This window comes from Lichenostomus cassidix, unplaced genomic scaffold (genome assembly GCF_008360975.1).
Source record: "Lichenostomus cassidix isolate B80296 unplaced genomic scaffold, HeHo_3.0 unassigened_scaffold_chr26, whole genome shotgun sequence".
Classification (NCBI taxonomy): domain Eukaryota; kingdom Metazoa; phylum Chordata; class Aves; order Passeriformes; family Meliphagidae; genus Lichenostomus; species Lichenostomus cassidix.
Window position 1 is genome coordinate 1,242,035 of NW_028147268.1, and position 21,261 is coordinate 1,263,295.

The window sequence follows — 21,261 nt, forward strand, 5'->3', positions numbered from 1 at the left end:
CTGTGGTGTTCATATTTTTTATTAATCTTCAGCTGCCTGTTGCAAATAAATACACAGTGACTCTACAGGGTGCAATGGGCAGCAGAGCAGCTGTGAGCACACATATCCACACAGTCATCTTTACAGTACATGCCTTTGGTTTTGCCACCAGGCTGGGGACCTGTGACTGTCACAATTCAGTCTTCAGTGCCCAGAGAGATGCACTGGGCCACCTCACAGGGAGCTGGATGTTTTGCCTCGGTGCCCAATGCCAGTGAGAAAGGCCAAAAAGTCTTGAGTTCGCTCCTGTTTCACAAGGCAACCGCTGGAAGAGACACGACCTCGCTGGAGATGCAGAGATCTACGAAATCGCTCTGTGCACGGAAAGCCTCCTTGAGCTGCTCGCACCAGGCATCCAGCCAGTCCTTCAGCTCCGCACAGAGGCTCTCCGGGACGCTGAACGAGTAGATCTGGACCCTGAGCCCATCCTTTATCCGGGGGCAGGAGGCCTGGGCGGTGAACACCCTGAGCGGGGTGAGCGCCAGGCAGTTCTCGGCGCCCTCGGCGAAGGTGTACACGGCGGGGTAGCCCAGCAGCACCCCGGCCACGGTGCACAGGTTCCAGCCGCCGGGGACAACCTCGCTGGCGGTCACCGGCTCCTCGCCGGCGGCCTCGGCGTCCCGCAGGTGGCCCAGCAGGGCGGCGAGGTGGCGGCGGACGGTGCCGGCCTGGTGCGGAGCGCACAGCGCGGGGCTCTGCCGCCCCGCAGACACATCCACGAGCGGAGCGGGGCTAGCGCGGAGCACCGCCCGCAGCCTGCCGCCCGCCAGCCCCGGCCGCAGCACCAGCGCCGAGCCGCCCAAGCCCAGCACGTGCAGCCGCACCGGGGCCAGCCCGGCCTCCCGCAGCCTGCCCAGGTAGCGCCGCAGCTCGGCCGGGCCCGCGGCCCCGCAGTCCCACAGCAGCGCCGGCTTCAGCCCCGCCGCCACGGCCAGCACCTCCCCGGCGGCGTGCAGCGCTCGGGCCGCGGGCAGCCGCCGCCTCCGCCCGGCCCCGGGCTGGGCCCGCTGCGCCTCCCGGGCTGCAGCCACCAGCAGCGGCACCGGCAGCGCCGCGGGGCCCGGGGCCATCGGCGGAACACGGCGGGGCCGCGGTTCCGGGGCAGGCCGAGCTCGGCGGCGGAGCCACCTCCCCGTGCGGGGCGGAGCTGCAGTGCCATGGCAGAGCAGGGAGGCTGGGAGCGCCGGGCGGGAGAGCTGCAGCTTGGGGCGAGTGGAAGGGATGGCGAGGGAAATAGACTGAGAGGGAAACAGACGAGCTCGAGCGGCCTTTCCCACCCAATTCTGGGACATACGCATTCACACTGCCCCTGTATATATATATATAAAAACCCGCACTGTAAAAAATATAAAACCCCCACCCTGTAAGGAGAATCAGAGTCTGAGGTTGCTGCTACATCCCCGTTAAAGCGAAAAAAAATTTAGACGAGGTGGTGTTGTCCAGGCAGGTTTAATAAAGCTCAGATTATTTTCTTTCCCCCCTCTGAGGATCAAGTGTTTATATACATTGTATTAAGAGCAGATTAAAAAATATTACAGAATTGAAAGTTTGATTTATACAGATGGGTTGCATACAGATGAAAAGGGTGAAAGAAGTATTCCTGTAATCCCCTCTGTTTAGAGCCACTTATAAAATGAAAGCACCACAGACTGCTGAACTTGTGGAATCAGATGAGGAGATTTACAGGTTTTATTTATTCAGACTTAGGCAAGGCACTGGTTAAGAAACACTTCTCTGTATGTACAACATAAGGAACCCCGGTGGGAGCCAAGGGTCTGTCACTGTGCTGGCAGTGGCTGTGCCATGTGCATGGCAGGAGCCTGCATGGGCCAACCCTCCTGGTGGTTCTGCAGCAGCCTGTAGAGCTGCTTCAGGTGTGCCACGATGTTGTCCTTGATGTCCGGCGTGGAGATCTGCAGCCGCACGCTGCCGCTGTCGAAGGAGCGCGTGAAGTCACCGGAGAACATCTCGTAGATCATCCTGGCCACAACGGGGATGACCTGGGAAAGAAGAAGTCATTTGATTTAGCCTGAAGGCAGGCAGAATATCCCTGTTACTCTGCAGGAATGATTTCCACAATACCCTAAAATGCACTCACAAACCAGTTCCATTCAGCACATCACATTTGTATTTGGTCTCCCAAATACCACCAGCCTCACTGGAGTTTTCCTGGTGTCAGAAGCCACAGCTGAAAAGAACAGGTCTCTGGTATCTGTGCAAACTGATCCCAAACCCCAGAGCCCCAGCTCCTACCTGCACCACAATCAGCTTCCTCTCCCTGGGTTTTCCATCGGGCCACTCTTCTCCAAAACAGAAGTAGATCTCGTAGGGTGGCTGTTTCTCAATTTGTCCTTTCTGATGGGCAATCAGCTCTATGAAGAAAAGCAGAATGCTGTAGGGTTGTCCTTGTCAGGCTGGAAACACCCCTGACATCCCCCCTCATTGCATCACCCCAGCCTTACCTACACACTGTCCTCTGCCACCTCTCACACAATTACAGCTCATTTCCTGCACGTGCAGTGCTTTCTTTAAAAGCAAGGCCCTCTGCTGTCCCTCAGAGCATTAAATGAGGGCACAGTCCCTTTCTCCTGCCACACGCCTGCTCCAAGCTCCCCTGAATTCAGGGAGGCAGTGGCCCTGACCTACTGTCCCCATTCAGGGGACACCTGGTGCATCCAGGCAGAGCCCAGTGCAGACCACCCTTTCCAACAGCACCACAACCAACGTCCAGAGCTATTTTCCAGAAGTCACCTACCGCTTAGGAACGTTTCCAGACAGAAGAGCTTGACCTTCTTTTGCCTCTCGATGAGATTTGGGGTGGTGGAGGAAGGTGCACAGGGCCCAGACCAATACACCTTGCACTGGCAGAGCCGCACGGCGTAGATGGCGTGACCACTGACCTCCAGGATCAGTCCCCTGTCCATGACATCCAGCAGCCGACTCGTGAAGATCTTCTGCCTTTCGTTGGTGATCTGTTCTGTTCCTGGGAACTTCACTTGCTCCAAACTGATGGGCCCAAAGAGCTCCTCCTGGTCTGGCATAGGACCCAGCTCTCCGTAGAAAAGTCTGCAGCCCTGTGGGTTGCTCACAGTTGTTGTGGGTCCAGTCTCCTTCCCTCGGTACTCAAACTTGATTTCCAGGTCTGTCACTGAGAGAGAAACCATCAGTGTGGCTTTTCCTGGAGCACCGGCAGCAGGGACACCACACAGCCCCTGCTGCCCTCCCCAGGCTGGTCAAACCACACACAGCTCTATTCAAACTACACACGTTCTCCCTGCTCACCCGCAAACAGCCACAGGAAAAAAAGGCAAAACACTGATTTTGGTGGGGTTTTAAAGGACAAAAGCAGAAGGACTGTCACAAACCCACACACGTACTTGGCAGGGAGCTGATCCAGAGCTCGGGGCTGCTGAAGAAGTCGTGCTGCAGTGTCGTCGGGGGCATTTCCATATCCAGGGGTTCATTCTTTGGCCACACTGTTTCAGGGCTGCAGTTTTCAGCAGTGGCTGGAGCCATTGGAGAATCTACAAAAAGCCAACAATCCTTCAATAAACCAAGATTTTATTTCAAGCATGCAGCAATTTACAGACAAATACCTTCACTAATACATTAGTCTGCGCCACCAACCATTGATATTAAGAAATGGAAATGTCTCTTGAATTGGGACATGCTGAGATTGATTCAATTCTTCCTCCTCTTCGTCATCAAGATCATTATCCTTTTCATCCCACGGAGCTGAGCCAGTGGAACCTGCAAACAATCACATTCTCGTGGGTGGATGATCAGCATGAAACACCAACAAAATAACATCATCTTCATATTGCTTGTGCACAGTATTAGATATTAATTTGCATATTTTTCAAATTTAAGTAAAAAAGGATCAATCTGATCCATACAAGATGCTAATTTCAGTTTAATATATAATCCTAGAAAGCTAAGGTTAAAGCATTGATGGAGTAAGACACCGTATTGCCAATATTAGATTCATTTAGCTGGAAAATGTCCAACTGTGTGCAGCTTTAATAATTTTAGTACTAAAGCATGGTTCAAAGTCCTTCAAGTTGAAGTACAGACTTCCCCTGGCAGCTGGAGAGTTAATGCAGAGCAGGAAGGAGCTGCTTGGAGCAACACGTGTCAGCAAGGCGCTCACCTGGATTAATGATTGATCCCTGCGACTGCGGGATGTCGCACACTTCATAAATTTTAATCGGGTTCATGGGCACCTCCTTGGTGCCATCGTACATCAAATTAAATTCCCGGCTCTTGTTAAGTGCACATCGGAGCTGGGCTTTCCACTTTGCAGGGTCTGGCTCGTCCACTCCTTCCTGGTACTTTCCTGTTTCCACGGCCCATGCCTGGGGACAAAGTACAGCCAGCTCAGCCCAGCCCTCCCCACAGAGCAGCTTTTATCAGAAATCAAACTTCCCAACAAATCCACTGTACAATCCTTCTCTTGCAGAAGTCTTAATTAGAGCTCTTGTGATAACAAAAAAAGAAAAAAAAAGGGAATTCCCATTTTAATAGATTTTCCCATTAAAAGGAGGGGAGAAAAAAAGATGCAAAGCCAAATTAAAAAAAAATATTAGCAATTCCAAACAGGCAATATGTACATGATCATGCACAGAGTTTTTCTGGAGCTCAGATTCAATACCAGAAGTCATTCTTGACAGGGAGCCTGTGCAGCAGGAATGGACCCAGCTAAAATGGAGTGGAAGGGCAGCCACAGACATCCAGCTGGCATCTCCCTCTCACCCCAAAATCTGATTATTGGTCCAAGATCCCTCCAAGACAGAGGTCAGAAATTCCTCAAAGGAGTGTAGGGAGTTACAGTGAATCCCTTGGGATAAGAATATTAGGGACAGCAGCGATGAGTACTTGTGATGAGCTTGTGGTGGACCTCTTAAGATTTACGTAACAGCATTTCATGGTTTGCTGCCAAGAACAATCCACTGACCACATCCCAGCCTGACCAGATGAAGCCAACAGCAGTCATCTTCCAGACACCATGGATCACACAGGACCTGGCCTTTGGTGGCTGGAAAGGGTTAAAGAACTCAACACCATCTCAGGCAGTGCCAAGCCTGGCATCCAGGTGCACAAAGTGGCTTTTCTGAGGTCAGATAAATAAAATGTGCCTGGAAACAGCTCCCCGATGCCTGCCCAACAATCCAGCCCTTTGTTTCTCTGGGATCCCCGAGCTCTGCCCTGCTCACCTTGAAGATGGTGTTCTCCTCCTCGTGCTGCGGGCTGTGCCGAGTCGCGTGTTTCCAGGGGATCTGGAACCGCTTGGCCTCGCGGTTCAGCCAGATCAGCCCGGGGTACATCCCACTGTCCACCTGGGCCACCAGCCACGGCTTCAGGCGAACCCTCCGCGGGTGTAGGGCCATGGTCTGTGAGGGATAACAGCAGAGCCACTGCTGGAGCTTACCAGAGACTCATTTGCTTCAAAAAAACCTGAATTAATTTAATGAGAAAGACCCCATGCCATAAAACTGCTGATATTTTTTATGCTACTGCACACTGAAACCACCAACTCAGATTCAGCCGGATGACTCCTCTGCAAGGAAGAGTCACACACATCTCAGAGAGCAGGGAGCAGAGCTGTATCAAGGACAGCAGCTCACTATTCAATATTCCAGAGTTATTTGTGCTCAATGAACACACAGATGGTGAGCCCCGAGCAGTGCTGGGCTGCAAACCCTGAGCAGGAGATAAAGCCACGAACAAGCCGCAGCAAGAACAGGCAGCAGAGTTTCAAAAGCCTCCACGCACACCTCGGAGAAGGGGCTGATCTGATCTCGTGCTCCTTCAGTCCTGTCAGACTTGCACCGAGGAGGAGAAAAGCTCACCCTGACTGAAAGGCTTTAGACAAACCAAGCTGGAGGGGCCAGGCTGGAGCAGAGGGGCTGCTTTACCACAGAGAGCCTCTGAAAGTCATTTTATGACTTTTCCATGAATGCCCTGAATGCAGCATAATCACTGGCAAACAGCACTGACCTGTAATAACCAGGATGTTTATCCAGAAGGACATGAACTGCAAGTCTGCCTGCACTGCTGCTAAAAAATCGAGTGCTGTTTACTTAATGTTTTTGTTAAGTAGCCCTGTGTTACTCATACAATTGCAGCCAGCCAACCATATTTTCCTGGTGTAGAACAAAGCCAAACAAACAAAATTAATGCCTGTCCCTCTCCAAGAAGAGGCAACATTCGGTATCTTTAGATCTTGGGAGGAGATTTCTACACTACACATGTGCTCAGAAGGTGCATCTCCCATATTCATTTGTAAATCCTGAAATGGAGGTGAGAAGTTACAAATATTCCCATTAATAAAACAGTTGCAGGACAAGTAAACCTTTTGCCATAAGCCCTGAATATTGCTGGAGGAGTTGCAAAATGCGTCTGGTAGCAGAGATGGAGAAGATTAAAAAAATCCTATCCAAGAACTAGTCTAGGAACAGGTTTTATTTGTTCAAATACCTGCAGATTCCATTCAGATGCAAGTGCTCACACAAAATTAATCCAAACACAACTCAGTTTATCTGTTTATCTTTCCTGCAAAGAAAATGTTCAGCTTCAGCTGCAAACCATCTTTAAATAATAGTTTGAAAATGTGTGGGCACATTACCAGACTGTTTCCCAGGATCAAGAAGCAATCATCCAAATTGCTTTAGTGCTCCTGAAACTCTGCTGTGTTAGTTCTTCATGTCGAAAAATGCTGTCAGAACTACATTTTCGGAAACACAAAGTCCAGGTTAATCCTGGACTTAAAATTGAGACCAAAACCAGATATTGATTTCTCTTGTAAAGGAAAAAAAAAAGAGACATTTTAAAGAATCCTTCCTGTGGCCTGTTTCCACAATCTCTTTTACACTTAACTTCACAAGCAGTCCCTTCTAATAACGTGTGCTGTGCACACAGATGTTTGCAAGAGCTGGAGCAAATTCAGAGCCACAGAACAGGAGAGATTGGTGCTCCTCTCACAGCAGATGAGTCCCAATCGCTGGCTGTGATTGTCCCTGGGCCAGCAAGGATTGTCCCTGGGCCAGCAAGGATTGTCCCTGGGCCAGCAAGGATTGTCCCTGGGCCAGCAAGGATTGTCCCTGGGCCCACAGACAGCGTCTGTCAGAGCTCCCCATTACAATGCTTTATGACCTTTTATCACCAATGACTTGTTGACACAATAACTGAGAGCAAATCAACTTGAATCCCATTGCTGGGCTCAGACGGTGAGTCAGCCTCCTTCAGCCTTCAACTTCGATCCGGTGGGTTCCACCAGTGCCAGACACCTGGGAATGTCTGGGCACACTCTGGGCTTGCCAAGGCAGCCTTGGCTCTCTCTCAGGCTCCTCAGCGCACAAACCCAGGGATTATCCAGTTCCCTTTATTCCCACTCAATCTGGGTGGTGTGTGGGGATAATTAGCACATCCTTGCGCTGCTAATGCATCTCTGGTCAGTAATGTAATTATTGCCCGTACCCTAATTATTCGTATTTCTCCTTGGAGACATTCACCCCAACAAGAACAACTCAAACAAACTCAGGAAGGAGCAGACAGCCTGCAGCCACTCCCCCGAGGGCTGCAGAGGAGTGACCAAGGTCAGGGACAGCCCCGGTCAGCTGTGGTGACACTCGGGGCACCAGGAAAACCGACCTGAGTCCGACTCAGCTTTGCTGCACAGATGCTTTCACTTGCCGCCTGCAGCCCCAAATATATCCAGTATTTCTGCTCCACCTCATGCACTAAAGCCCCTGAAGGAGGAATGGTGTTCTCGGGGTTCACTGCTGTGAACCCACAGACCCCACTCCTCGCTCGTTACCTTTGATTACATTATCCCCTATTTCAGGGATCTGTATGGATTTTTTCAGAGGCAAACCTTCCCGCAGAGAAACAGGCTGAGTTTCCATCCGACGCTAAATCACCTCCCCACACCGGGAACCTGGAGCTCCCCAATTTCAGAGCTCTGTCCATCTCCTGTCTCCCACCCACCCAAACACACCTGAACGATTAACTCTTACACTTCCCACACCCCAGTCTGGTCACTCAGCCCCTGAAGCTGGAAGGGGCACGAGTGGTCACACCAAATGCGGTTCTTGGGGTGCAGAGCTGCGGTCCGAAAGCTGCAGCGGGTGCGGGTTTGGGGGTAAAACACCGCGCTTGTCTAACTTCAGGCCTCGCTTCCCACCGAGCTGAAAGGCGTAGCCCGGGGCGAGCACAGCGCCGAGCCCATGGGAAGGAGCAGTAAATTGCCATTTCCAGCGGGGCTGCGGCTGGACCCGCACCGCAACCTCGCACCGCCACCCCGCACCGCAACAACCCCGTAACACGGAACCTCGCACCGCCACCCCGCACCGCAGCCCCTTCCAGCGGGACCGGGGCGCAGCAGCCTCCGGAGCCCTCCCGGAGCTGTCCCCGAGCCCCGCGTGTCCCCGAGCCCGCTCCGCTCCGAGCCCCGCTCCGCACACCGAGCTCCGCTCCGCCCGGAGCTCCACGCGGGACAGGGCCGCGCCCGGCAGCTCCCGGGCCGGGCGGCTCCCCAGCCCGGCCCCGTCCATCGCGGCGCACCGCCCGGCTCACCCTGTCCGTCTGTCCCTCCGTCTGTCGGTCAGTCCGTCCGCGGGGCGCTGCGGTCAGTCCCGCGGGGGCTCAGGGCCACCCCGCGGGGCCGCGCTCCAGCAGCGGCGGTGGGCAGCGGCAGCCGCGCTCAGCCAGCGCCCGCCCCGCCTCACCTGCCCCGCCTCACCTGGCCGGCTCCGCCCCCTCACCTGCCCCGCCTCACCTGCCTTGTCCCGCCCCTCACCTGCCCAGGTGCGCAGCCCCGCCCCGCAGAGCCAACCCCCCCACCCTCCCCGGGATATCTTTGCCTTTTCCATGGAATATTTTGGGAAGAAAACAAAGTTCCTGGGCTTTGTCGCAGTTCAGAGCACAGTCAGCTGAGTCCAGGATCACAGCATAATTAAGGCTGGAAAAGACCTCTAAGATCATCGAGGGCAAACATTAACCCAGCACTGCCAGGTCCACCACTAAACCGTGGCTCTTGGCACCACATCCACTTCCAGGGATGGTGACTCTGCCTCTTCCCAGGGCAGCCTGTTCCAATGCTTGTCCATCCTTTCTGTGAAGAAATTCTTCCTAATATCCAATCTAAACCTCCCCTGGCACAACTTGAGTACATTTCCTCTTGTCCTAAATTCATCCATATAGATCCACATCCAGTCAATGATAGCACGGGACGAAGCCAAACCCCAGAGTCAGCTCTGATTAAATCCACAAGCACACAGATTTTTCTCTGAAAAGCATAAAAATATCCCTCTTCCCCCTCCATCCCCTCTCTGGGGTCACACCTACCCCTGGGAAGGGGCTCAGCAACTTCTCCCTGCTCCCTCCGCACTCTCCCGCCCTCCAGCCTCGCGTCTTATTTATTTTCCTCGTAGGTGGAGAATCGTGACTCAGTGGTGAATCTTGGTTTCAAGGATCATACAATACTTCACCATTCAGTTTCAATGAACCAGAAAAAAAAAGGGAATTTCCCTTCTCCTTGTCATGATGAGCACTATGGAAAATGCTGAACCCTGACTTAGGGAAGGCTGACTTATATCCACAGCTCAGTCCTGAGACAGGAGTTTGGAACTAGACAAAATTTTTGAGATCTTCACACACAGACAAAACAATTCAACATTTTTCTGGGGAAGTTTGCCTTGCTGGATGCCAAGTGCAAGGTGAGTATTTCAGGCTTCATTCAGCATGGAATTCTGCTCAGGGGAAACACTTAGCAGGAGTTTTTCAGCACCTAAGAAAATCTGTCAGGCAATAAGCAGAAGACAAGATGTGACACTCCGAGGTCAGCTCTCTCTGTGTGGGATGAGATGGGTTTTGGTAGTGGTGCCTGACCATTTTTGATGTGTAAAACAAGGGATGGCTGCTCCTAGAATAAAACACCCTTGTTGTTATTCCTGCTGTATAAAAACATGCAGTGGTACAACAATTCCGGGAGCAGCTGGGAAGAGGCTCAGGGAGATGCTGGGCTGAACTCCAGGCCAAGCTCTGCAGGATCTTTGATCTCTCCTCAGACAGGTCAGCACAAAAGCTGCCGTTCATCCTCCCTGCATTCCTGCTGTCCACACCTCTGTCCCTCCCGGCGACACAGGGAGATTCAGGATGCTTTGGGCTGGCTGTTTGTGAGGTTGGATGCTCAGGGAGCTGTGGAAGGAGAACCAGCAGTGCTGCTGCTCCTCTCCTGCTGCCTGGGCTGCCAGGGCACTGCTGGGAGCTGCCTGGGCAGAGTTTTGCCCATCCTGGGCCCACTGGAAGGACACTTGAGATGTCCAAGCTGCAGGAGGGGTCCTGGGGCAGGTCAGGGCTGAAGGATTCTAAAAATTGCAGCAATGTGGCACAACTGGGTGAGGACTGCTGCAGCCTGGGAGAAGGTAGCAGTCCTGCAGTGTCCCTGCAGTTTGTCCCCTCTGGCAGACAGCTGTGCCCAGCAGTGCCTCTGCCACAGCCTCTGCTGCCTTCCCAGCGCTGACACAGATGCCAAACTAATGAGTCTGCCCAGCCCTCTGCAGGCTTTGGTGGTTTTTTTTTTGTCTCTTGAGTTTCTACCAGCCTGTGCTGAAGCATGTGGCAGCATGTTGGGTAGGCAGCTGACGGGAAATAAGCTGTCTTTTTCCATGCTCTTGGCTGGGAAACTCCTCAGTTTGGAGCTGGAGAGGTGCTAATGCAGGGATAAGTCATTAGGCAGGACATGCAATCAGATGTTATTAGGTGTTTGTAACTGATCATCCAAAGTGTTCACTCTGACACAACACTCAGAGCAGTGATCCTGCTCCTCCAGGCAGCCAAACAGCACCCACCTCTCCACTGCAGTGTTTGCCAGAAATAGTTCTTTTTATTTCTACTTCTCTGCTTATTTTCACCTCTACCTGCATTGTTTTTTGAATCAAAGTAAGAAATACTTTGGCTGATGAACTTGTGAAGTGACATCCTGCTGGCTGAGGGACAGCAGCTCCTTCAGTGCAGTCTGCAGAGCACACAGGATATGCAGAGGAATTTTCATACCAGCAGCTATGGGATTTACTTTATTTCAGTGCCAAATTAATATTGCTGCTTTTATCAACACGATTGTGTGTCATGATACCTGCAGTGGCAGCAGCTGGGCTTTGTATTCCAGGTCTCCTGCAGCTCTTTGTTCCAGGCTGGAGAAGATTGCAGTCATCAAAACAAAGAGGAACCATTTTCTGTCCTGGGAACAGAGCACCAAGTTCCCATAAGGCAAAACAAAATTATGCAATGAGTCAAGACAATGTCCTGGGCAAGTGGAGTCTTGCTGTGTGCTCTCAGCACTCACATTCCTGCAGGCAGCTCTGTGCAGGAGAGCAGCACAAAATGGTGGAAAGGCTTCACCCCAGCACATCCCAAAGTCCCCAGCTGTGCTGCAGGAAAAAGGAATGAATCCTCACCACCCCTGTCCTGGCAGCACCTCTGTGGCCTGGAGCTGGTTGTGACCCAGGGAGAACTCTTGGCTTCATCAGCCGAGATGATTCTAAAAATTATATTAAATAATTTATAAATATGACTGTGGCTGCCAAAGACTTCCTTCCAGTAGGTCTAGTGAAGAGGAAAACATAGGAGGATGGATTTACTGTTATTTTTCTGATGAGCTGCTCTGCTGTGGATGAGGAATGTCAGAGCTGGGGGCTGCAGTCCAGCTGAAGCATTTACACAAGGAAGGCTTGAGGTCATTAACTGTGTTCAATTCTTCTAGGCATGACAACAGACAAGCAAGAATATTATTAGATTAAAATGCTTTAATTGAAATAGAACAGTCTTAAATTTTCTGGCAACTTCTCTGGCCCTTCCCATCCATCTCCAGGCTTCTGCTCTGTTGTCTCTATCCTCCCTTTGCTTTTCTTTTTAGTGAAACCAAGCCTTGCCTGGGTATCCTTGCATGTAAAAGTGTAAGGTTATGTTATACTCCTGCAAATCTCTGTATATATATATATATATATATTTACTCACAAAATACCACTGCTGGGTTAGCTGCAGGTGTGAGTGGATTCAGAGCAAATTCTGCTCTTACAGTGCAGCATGAATTGCTCCACTGTTCTGCAATATCAAAATCAAATTTCAGCCTGGTTCTTGGCCAGTATTCTTCCATGAGAGAGTCTCTTCTTACCTAACCACCACCAAAAAAAGTTCCAAAAAAGCGGGCAGCTTAAATCCAGCTGGGCCTTGGCATTAGTAGAAGAGAATCTATTGTTTCCTATTAACGCTGCTCCAATCCTCTTACTGCAGATATGGGGCTGGCTTGGGCACATTTATAGCTCAGGTCATTCTCTCCAGCTGACACACATAGTGGTTCAGAGCCCCTGGGATGGGAGCAGGAGAGCTGATGGTTCCTGCAGGGACAGGAGGGAGCTGGGGGTGACAGGAGGGCTGAGCTGTGCTGGCAGTGGTGCTGAGCAGAAAGAACCCAGGGCAGAGCTGCACTCTGGGCTGCAATCAAAGCAGTAAACCATGTTCCTTGTACCCTTCCATGTGCCCATGGAGAATTTCCATGGATAAATTGTCTTCCTTACAAAGAGGGGAAGGGAAGAAGGAGAATATGCTTTAAAAATATGGAATGAAAAAATCCTGCTCTTTTTAGCTTAAAGCTTTAAGATGGAGATGTGACAATAAGAGTCACAATAATGTGTGTTTGTATCTAGATGCCTTTACTAATGCTCTCAACCATTTAGTAGAGTACAGCCTACAGCAGGCATCCAGTCATTTCATGCATTATCAGGGCTTTTTATGGAAGTGTTTGGGGTTTTTTTATTCCCTCTCTGTAATTGTTGTTTGCTCCTATGCCCCATCTCACTGAAGCACTGAGTAACCCCACTGCCAGGCAATACAAGCCAGCATTGAAAATATTAATGTTCCTTCCCTTAAAATCTCTTTTTTCCCCTAGAAATCCCTACAATGCAGAGAGTGGGGCTGTGTGATGTCTGTAAAGGGAATCTCTGCTCCCAAATTCTTTGACACGGAGGTATTAATGTGCAGAAAGACCCTGAGCCCCTGGAGTTTGCTGCTAAATAGGGCACAGCTCAGAACATCTGAAGGTCTCTGGGGCTCATAGGTGGGAATCTCCTAATGATCTTTAGTTATTTTTATCCGTGCCCAGTGCTCAGTGCTGCGGGGCAGAGCAGCCACTCTGAGATCTCCTGGGAGCACACGGAGCTGCAACACCCAGAGCTGAGCAGGGCAGGGGAACGGGAAAACAAAACACAGAAAAGAGAAGGTGACACAGCAAGGCACAGCACTGACATCAGATACAGGCACAAGGCAGCGAGAAGAAAAAGAGCAGAGGACTTTGGCAGGGTTCTCCTTCTTTTCCTGCTGTTTTTAATCCTGCTTTCCGGAGGAAAATGGGACAGCAGTTTGCCAATGCTGAAGGGGAGCAAGGAGAGATTGATGTTGCAGAGCTGCAGGAATGGTACAAGAAGTTTGTGGTGGAATGTCCCAGTGGAACTCTCTTCATGCACGAGTTCAAGAGGTTCTTCGGGGTCCAGGACAACCAGGAGGCAGCAGAGTATGTTGAGAACATGTTCAGGGCTTTTGACAAGAACGGGGTAAGTGCTGAGAAGGTTTTACAGTTATTTGTGTGATAATTTCCATCTCTGTCTTCTGTCATGTGGAGCTGTTTGGGTGCCAAACATTCATGGGACTGAGGCAGGCTGAGGGACCTGTGAGGGCTGGAGAAGGAGCACAGACTGCTCTGGATTTATCTCCTCCAATCTCTCCTCAATTTCAGGTCAGAATGTCCCCTTGAGGGGCTACGGTTGGATTAAAGGGTTGGAATTTAGGCAGTCCCATTTTGAGACAGAATTGTAAGACTCTCCAATAGCCAAGGTTCCTCCATGGCAAAAATCTTCCTCTGTTGTGATAGAGGGGAAATCACAGTGCAGGAAAATCCTACTCAGGCTTGTTCTGTGTTGGAGGAAGAGTCTGTATCGAGTACAAACAGCTGGTTTGAAATAAAACATTGATTTTAGCCTTGCTTTCCAAAAGCAGAGGAATGCTGAACAATTCAGACATTCTGGTTTTGATTCCCTTTGCCATATTTGTCATGAGACACCTGGGAAAAGTGGGTTTTCTGGTTCAGTCACAGTTCCTGCACAGCCTGCACTGCTGCCACAGCAGCCTGGGATGCTTTAGGTTCTCAGGGTGGTGTAACTCACCTTCCTCATCTTGCCATGGCTGAGCAACATCTGCCAAATGGTGCAATTATTTCTTTTTCCTGAAGCTCCAGGTCATATTCCAAGTGTGGGGTTGGTTTTTGCCTTGTATCCCTACAGGAAAAGAGGACTCAGGTCATTCATCTTTGAACTGATCTCCCTTAAGCTCCCTTTGAAAACAGTGACAAAATCACACTGAAGTGGCAGCAAAAGTCAGTTGTGGGAAAGGATTAATAAAGGCCATGGAAAGATGTGAGCAGGTCAGGCTTGTCTCAGAATTCCAAGTTGAAAAACTCAAATTCCTGCAAAAAAAAAAAAAGAAAGGTTTGGGTCCCCAGATTCTGTTATGAAAGCTGTGCAGAAAAGGTTGCAGAGCAAACTGTGCATAAAAGATGAAGTCCAATTCCTAACTGATAGGAGTTTTCCTAGCAGGACAGAGAATCTGTTTTGAAGGGATGCTGGTGTAGGACAGAAGGATGGAGAGGAGGAGCTCAGCCTTGGTGCACAGAGCTATGGCTGTGCCTTCTGCTGGTCCTGACCTGCTAAACCTTCCTTAAAGTGACAAACAAACACTTGTCCCATGGATTATCTTTCTGGCAGTGTTAACCCAGGTTCTCTGGAACTTCTAGAGGAGTTCTCTATCAACTTTCCACCCAGCTAAGTGTCATCCAACCGCTGCTCTTCTGAATATTCTCCTACATTCCACAGGATAATACCATTGATTTTCTGGAATATGTAGCTGCCCTGAATCTTGTTTTACGAGGAAAACTGGAACACAAGCTGAGGTGGACGTTCAAGGTGTATGACAAGGATGGGAATGGCTGCATAGATAAACCTGAGCTGCTGGAAATTGTTGAGGTAAGTGGGCATTGCCCAATCACTCTTTTAAGCAATCAGTGCTCTTTGGCAATGTTGTGATGTGTATGGGCTTTGTGATAATCAGGTTTCAAGGCAGCTCTGGATGGTGATGGAGTGAAAATGCCTGACCTTGGTGAAAGGCTTGGGAGCCTGCTAGGGTGTCTGAGGGACCTGCTGTGCCCAGCAATGCAGCCTGGCTGTGCTGCTGCCCAGCAATGCAGCCTCTGGGTGCTGCTGAGGAGATCCTGGATCTCTGCTCTGCCTTTCCTTTCAACCTCCCATCACCAAGGCTCCTTGTGCTGGCCTGGGGAGGAGGTTCTCACCCCATGCCCTCCCTGGGACTGTGTCCTGCCTGAGGAGTTGGTGAGAATACCCTGAGAGTACCAATTGGTACAGAAATTCCTTTTGTACTGAAGCCTTTCTGGGCTTCTGCTGTGTCCTGCATTGGCTCTGATCAGGGATGGTGTGGAGGTGTGAGGAGAAGCCTCTCAGTGATTCCATGGGTTGGTTGCTGAGGTGGGAGCTGCTCTCTTCTCCTAAGTGATGGAACAAGGGGAAATCACCTCAAGCTCCACCAGGGGAGGTTTAGATGATTATTAGGAAAAAAAATTAGTTCACGGAAAGTGTTGTCCAGCCCTGGCACAGGAGCCACCATCCCTGCAGGGATAGAAAAGCTGTGTAGATGTGACACATGAGAACAGGGGTTGGGGTGGCCTTGGCAGTGCTGGGGGAAGAGCTGGACTGGATGATCCTAAAGGTCTTTTCCAGCCTGAAGGATCTGGTGGGGCTGAGCAGACAGCCAGGCTCTCACCCTGTGCTCTCACCTGAGCTGCAATCTCGTGGTGGCTGTGCTGGAGCAGCACAGGAGCTTCACAGCAGTGCTTGGCACTGTGACAGCCAGAGCTTGTCACCCACCTGGGCACCTCAGGGTCAGCAGCTGCCCCTGTGGCCAGCAGGGCTGGTGGCTGGGGAGGGTGAGCAGCTGTCACCTGCAGCAGCAGGTGTGGGAGCAGGGCAGCCTGTCTGGGACATGGGCCATTTTAGTTTTGAGGTCAGCCAAGAATTGACCAGAACCCTGAGGCCACTGCTAATCCTCTCTCTGGGAAGACTTTAGACAAAACCCTTCAGCCTGAGCAGTAAAGGTAACAATGGACAGGTGGTGCCACGGGAGGTGTAGATAAAATCTGACCCTTTCCCCTGGCAAAGGGGAACAGAAACTGTGGGTCAAAAGATGTGCTAACTCATCCTTGATGTGCAGCTCAGACACAGCTTCCCTGGAGAGAGGGCTGGCTTGGTCCTCCTGTGCCTGGCTTTGGATGTCAGCAAAAAATCACAGTCAAGTCTTATGACTTTTCCCATCTGAAAAACTTTCTTTGTTCTTTGCAAGGGAACCCCGGGGCCTGCCCAGTGTGTGTAAGGAAAGCAGGAGGGCAGCAGCTTCACACAGCAAATGAGGTAATTAATGTGCAGCGAGTGCAGGCAGAAGGTCAGAGGTTCCATTACACATCTGAGGCTGTTGAGGAGCAGATCTTTCCAGAAAGGTTAAACCCCCAGCCTTTGAAAAAGGCCTTCACAGTGCTGGGATGATAACAGAGTTCACTGCTTTTCGTTTTCCAGTCCTTTTCCTAATTTGTGAACTCCTTTGCAGTCCATCTACAAGCTGAAGAAGGTGTGCTGGTCAGACGTGGAGGACAGGACTCCTCTGCTGACCCCCGAGGAGGTGGTGGACAGGATATTCCAGCTGGTGGATGAGAACGGGGATGGTGAGTGATGGATGGCATTGCTGCCTGGTGAGAGCTCCCCATGCTCAGCACACTGCCTTGGATCCAGGCTGCCCAGAGATCCCCTGGCTCTGCTGTGTTACTCACAATGCACACGCTGGGTTTGGTTCTGCTCTGTTCCACAGAGCTAAAAGTGACTTGGTGGAGCAGGGGCAAATCATTTTTTATTTTTATCGTTATTTTAATGTAAAATACCGAGGAGTTGCTGCTCTGTGTGGATTTTGGTGTCACTCAGATCCCAAGCTCTGAGAGCAGCCGCAGGGCAATCCCAGTCCCAGCACACAGAGCCTGAACAGACACAGTTCCACTCAAACTGAGGCTTGCAGGACCTGCCTGGTGATGGTCCTGGAGGAGTCTGGGTGGCCCTGGAGTCTCCTGTTGGGATGGGGATGGTGGGAATGCTCTGGGTCACAGCCCCTGGCCGGGGTGGGGAAATTGAGATCGTGTCTGATGAGCATTTTCTCTGACACAGAGATGGAATTGCTTCCTGCCTCCTCTCTTATCTCTGTTTTGATCCCGTTTCGTGCTCCCTGCTCTCCCCCACAGGGCAGTTGTCTCTCGATGAGTTCATTGATGGAGCCAGGAAGGACAAGTGGGTGATGAAGATGTTGCAAATGGATGTGAACCCCGGGGGATGGATCACTGAGCAGAGGAGAAAGAGTGCTTTGTTCTGAGAAAATCGGGGTTTGACAAGGCTGAAAACGTGATGCTGACTCCAAGTGTGACCCTTCCTCTAGCCTGGTAGTGATTTTCCTTCTTAATTCAATCTCAGCGTCCAGATGAAATCGTGGGTGGTTTAAGGAGCCATATCTCCATGTCAAACCCACGTGCTGAGCACTGCTGGTACCCAGGGACTATTTTTGGCCCATGAATAAGTTTTTCTGTGTACACAATGCCGTGTTTGCCAGCTCTGGTTCTTGGTTACACCCCAAGGAACAAATTTTTTTGCTTCCTGCAGCAGATCTGAGCAGGGTTTGGGGCTGATGGCAGACAGGACTGGGGAGGGAGGGATGCAGCCTGGTGCTGGCATCACTATCCCTGCAGAGTTACAAACACCAAACCAACAGAGCTGCTCGGGCAGCTGTTGGGCATTCAGGGTTTCTGTGTGTATTTTGTAGCCTTTACTGCTGCTCGTGTCACATTCCTGGAGACCAACAGATCACCACCAAACATGAGAAGTGGATCAGAGCAGTGGCCAGGACAACACTCAGAGCTGAGGGAAACAGTGAGAGAGCTGGGCAGGAGGAGCAGCAACTCCTTCCTCTCCCTCCTTCTGCCTGGTCAGAGGCCTGAGGGGCTGAGAGATGCTGACTCCAAGCACTGACATTTCCCAGCCCCACGGAGGGGACAGAATGGCACAGATGTGATTTGGCTCCTTCTGAGCCCCTGGCTCCCATGGAATCATCCCTCTGGAATAGCTTCTCCTGCTCTGGCAAGAGTGGATGAGCTCAGGGAGCTCCAGGATTCTCTCTGCACTGGGAAAAGTTTAGTGTGGAAGCAGAAGGAGGGGAGAGCAGAGTTTTGCTTGGCAGTGAGAGGTTTGTGCTGCTCCATTGGCAGGACCATGGAATGAGGAACCATGGATGGTTTGGGTTGGAAGGAGCCCTATAGCTCCTCCAGTTCCACCCCCTGCCCTGGGCAGGGATGCCACTCACCACACCAGGCTGCTCCAAGCCCTGTCCAAACTGGCCTTGAAAAGAATGGAAAAAGTGAGAAAAATTCCAGTACAGTGGTTTTACACTGGACTAATTCAGCCCCAGACTACAGATACAAAATGGACACAGGCTGCAGGCTGAGCTCTGCTGTTCTAACCCAGGTTTCTATGTAGATGTATGTGGGAAAAGCATTTGGGTTGAATCAATATTTTGGTTCAGCTTTAATGGATTTTTTTGGTTCATTTACAAGAAAAAATTCCCCAGGCAAATACCATGAGTTTGTCTGTTTCGTTTTAATTTTCCCATGGGATCAGTGGGCCAGGTCATACCAATGAAAAGATTTACAATCCCTTTTTTGTGGCCTTTAATTAGGACTGTAGTAGCTGTCATTAGCTGATTAGCTGGCTGTTTGTGGTCTTGTCAGTTTACCCAGTGTTTAAATTCCACGAGGAAGTGTTTGGGATAAGACACAATCACTGCTAGAGTTCACATCATGCACATTTCCACTTTGAAATAGCCTTTCTATGAGTTCTCTGTAAATACAGCCCAGTTTGTGGTGTGCTGACTTATCAGAGCTGATTAGACTTGTGCTTTATGCTGCTCTGAGGCAGCTGGTCAAAGCCCTCTCAGGTCAATAGTTTATCAGCCAAAGATCTGAAAGAAAAATCTGACTTCTGACTTGAGAACCTGGACAAAAACATTCACTTTTATTGATCTTCCAGCTTGTGAAACAAATGTTTTCATTGGAGGATACAAATCTCTAATTCCCCACATTTCAGCATCCCTACCAAGGTAACACACTCTGCTTCTTGCACAGTTTTAGAGAGGCTGTTTAGTTGCTAGAGTTGCATTTTGCTGCTTTACTGAAATGCTTTAAATTCTCCAATTCTGCTCCCCTGCTCAGCCCAGGCCCTGCAGGTGCTGTTTGGGATCCCTAGACCAGCAGCCCTGCCCTGGTGAGCACTTGTACAGTCGTTGGTAGAAATTTTGTAAACCACAAATTGAATAAAGGAATATTTATTAAAAACCTTTGGTTTGTAGTATTTGTTTTTTTAATTAGGTGAAGACCTGTGTAAGCACCTGAGTATCTGACTGAAACTGTGAGTGTGATATATTGAATTTAGGGGAGGAGCTGGTGGAACAGCTGGGCAAGACAGAGATAAGGCAGAGGTGATGATGCTGTTTCAGAGGCAGAGTAGGGTAGGAACCTCTTCTGTTTAACTTTTGTGTGATGACAGCAGAAAGCATGAGAGTATAAGTCAAGAAATTATATTTCTCAATGGAATTCGAAATAGGTGCATAAAATCAAGTGAGCTGAGCTGCAATCAGCTGCCCCTGTTTTCCCCCTGCCAGGACTACCACAGGACCCTTGAGGAGCTCAGGGTCAGTGCTGCATGGGGTGGGATGGACGTGCAGGTGATGTGTTTGTGTCACTGCTGGCAAAACCCAACGGAAAACTGTTCCTCTTATCAATTGTGTAATCTTTTGTCGAGAAATCGCAAGGTGCTTTAGCCTCACGCTATTTTTAACCCCATGGGTATAAACACTCTGATCTGCTCCCAAACTCCATTCAGCACTCGCATCAAGCCCTTGATGTCAGGCATTTTGCATAATCCGTTTTCCAGACTTACGGCAGAGCTCGAATTGGATTTGCCTGAGCGGATTTCTTTCTGCTCTAAACTGGGCAACAGGATGGCTTGGAAAAGGCAAATGTCATGTGGCTTTTCTGGGCTACCATCTGCTTGGTGGCCCTGAAGCTGGGCAGGGCTGAAGGTGCAATAACCAGGTTAAAAAGCTTGAACGAGGCTGTTGTTGAAGAGAAGAGGGAACAGGAGCCAAGGAGGCATCACATCCCCAAATACTGGGGAAGATGCATCCCTGGAGAGAGCGCTGAGCACAGGAATGGGAAGCTGAGGAGGAATGAGGATCATTGCTCTGTGTTTAGCCATGCTCTGTGTGCAGCCCCTGTCGGGGCAGGGGAGGCTCCTCGGGGCTGCCCAGGGCAGGGTTTGTGTCCATCCAGGTCATTCCCGAAGCACCTCTGGGCAGCTTCCCTTTGCAAATGTCCTGAGGAGAGGCAGAGTGACCTCCTGAGCCCCGTGCTGGTCACTGCAGGGACTGGCTGTGCTCTCACCATCCTCTGCTGCTTTCTTACACTGCCTGAGCTCACCTGTGCCACGGCGAAATTCCTTTCCTTCCTTTCCTTCTTTTCCTCCCTTTCCTCCTTTTATTTTCCTTCCTTTCTTTCCTCCCTGCATTCCTGCCTGTCTTTCCTTCCTTTCTTCCCTTTTTTCCTTTCCTCACTGTCCTTCCTTTTCCTTCCCTTACTATTCTTCCTTCTCCTTTCCTTTCCCTTCTTCTCCCTCTTTAGAAAGAGAGCTTAGAAAGTGTGTCCAGCGCATCACCCTTAAAGATGCTCAATTTAAGGATATTCTGGGATCTGAGGCTGTGGGAACGCCGGAGCTGCGGCAGAGCAGCCGAAAACAGGGCAAAAGGGACCTTGGGAAGCGCCTGGCCAGGAAGGGGGTTTGTGGCACTTTTGTGCTCTCAGCTGTCCCTCCGGGGATGCACACGGGGATGTTTTTGCCATCGCCGGTTTGGGATCCCCGCGGGGCTGCGACAATCCCGGAGAGCTCCTGCTGCGGCCGGCAGAGGGCGGACATGGCCGGGAATGGGGACAGGATGGGGACAGGGACGGGACGGGACGGGACGGGA

At 50.7% G+C, this 21,261-nt stretch overlaps 3 protein-coding genes across 4 annotated transcripts; 1 reads left to right on the forward strand and 2 right to left on the reverse strand.

Annotated features, from left to right (window-relative positions):
- Window position 1: 1 nt before the first annotated feature.
- Window positions 2-1,143, reverse strand: CUNH1orf74 (chromosome unknown C1orf74 homolog). Its single transcript, XM_085044278.1, has one exon. It carries the CDS (start codon window positions 1,107-1,109, stop codon window positions 291-293), a length of 819 nt encoding a protein of 272 aa, XP_084900404.1. The 5' UTR covers window positions 1,110-1,143; the 3' UTR covers window positions 2-290.
- Window positions 1,144-1,472: 329 nt separating this feature from the next.
- Window positions 1,473-8,784, reverse strand: IRF6 (interferon regulatory factor 6). Of its 2 annotated transcripts, none has more exons than XM_085044273.1 (8): window positions 8,614-8,784; window positions 5,253-5,429; window positions 4,190-4,394; window positions 3,667-3,789; window positions 3,417-3,563; window positions 2,795-3,187; window positions 2,293-2,411; window positions 1,473-2,039 (listed from the first exon to the last, which is right to left on the reverse strand). In XM_085044273.1, exons 2-8 carry the CDS (start codon window positions 5,424-5,426, stop codon window positions 1,818-1,820), a joined length of 1,383 nt encoding a protein of 460 aa, XP_084900399.1. In that variant the 5' UTR covers window positions 5,427-5,429; window positions 8,614-8,784; the 3' UTR covers window positions 1,473-1,817. The 2 variants fall into 2 exon arrangements, with proteins under 2 accessions (XP_084900399.1, XP_084900400.1); XM_085044274.1 differs by having other exon boundaries at window positions 5,253-5,493; window positions 8,614-8,780.
- Window positions 8,785-13,253: 4,469 nt separating this feature from the next.
- Window positions 13,254-18,600, forward strand: GUCA1B (guanylate cyclase activator 1B). Its single transcript, XM_085044256.1, has 4 exons — window positions 13,254-13,646; window positions 14,961-15,110; window positions 16,759-16,873; window positions 17,438-18,600. Exons 1-4 carry the CDS (start codon window positions 13,443-13,445, stop codon window positions 17,563-17,565), a joined length of 597 nt encoding a protein of 198 aa, XP_084900382.1. The 5' UTR covers window positions 13,254-13,442; the 3' UTR covers window positions 17,566-18,600.
- The last annotated feature ends 2,661 nt before the right edge of the window (window positions 18,601-21,261 follow it).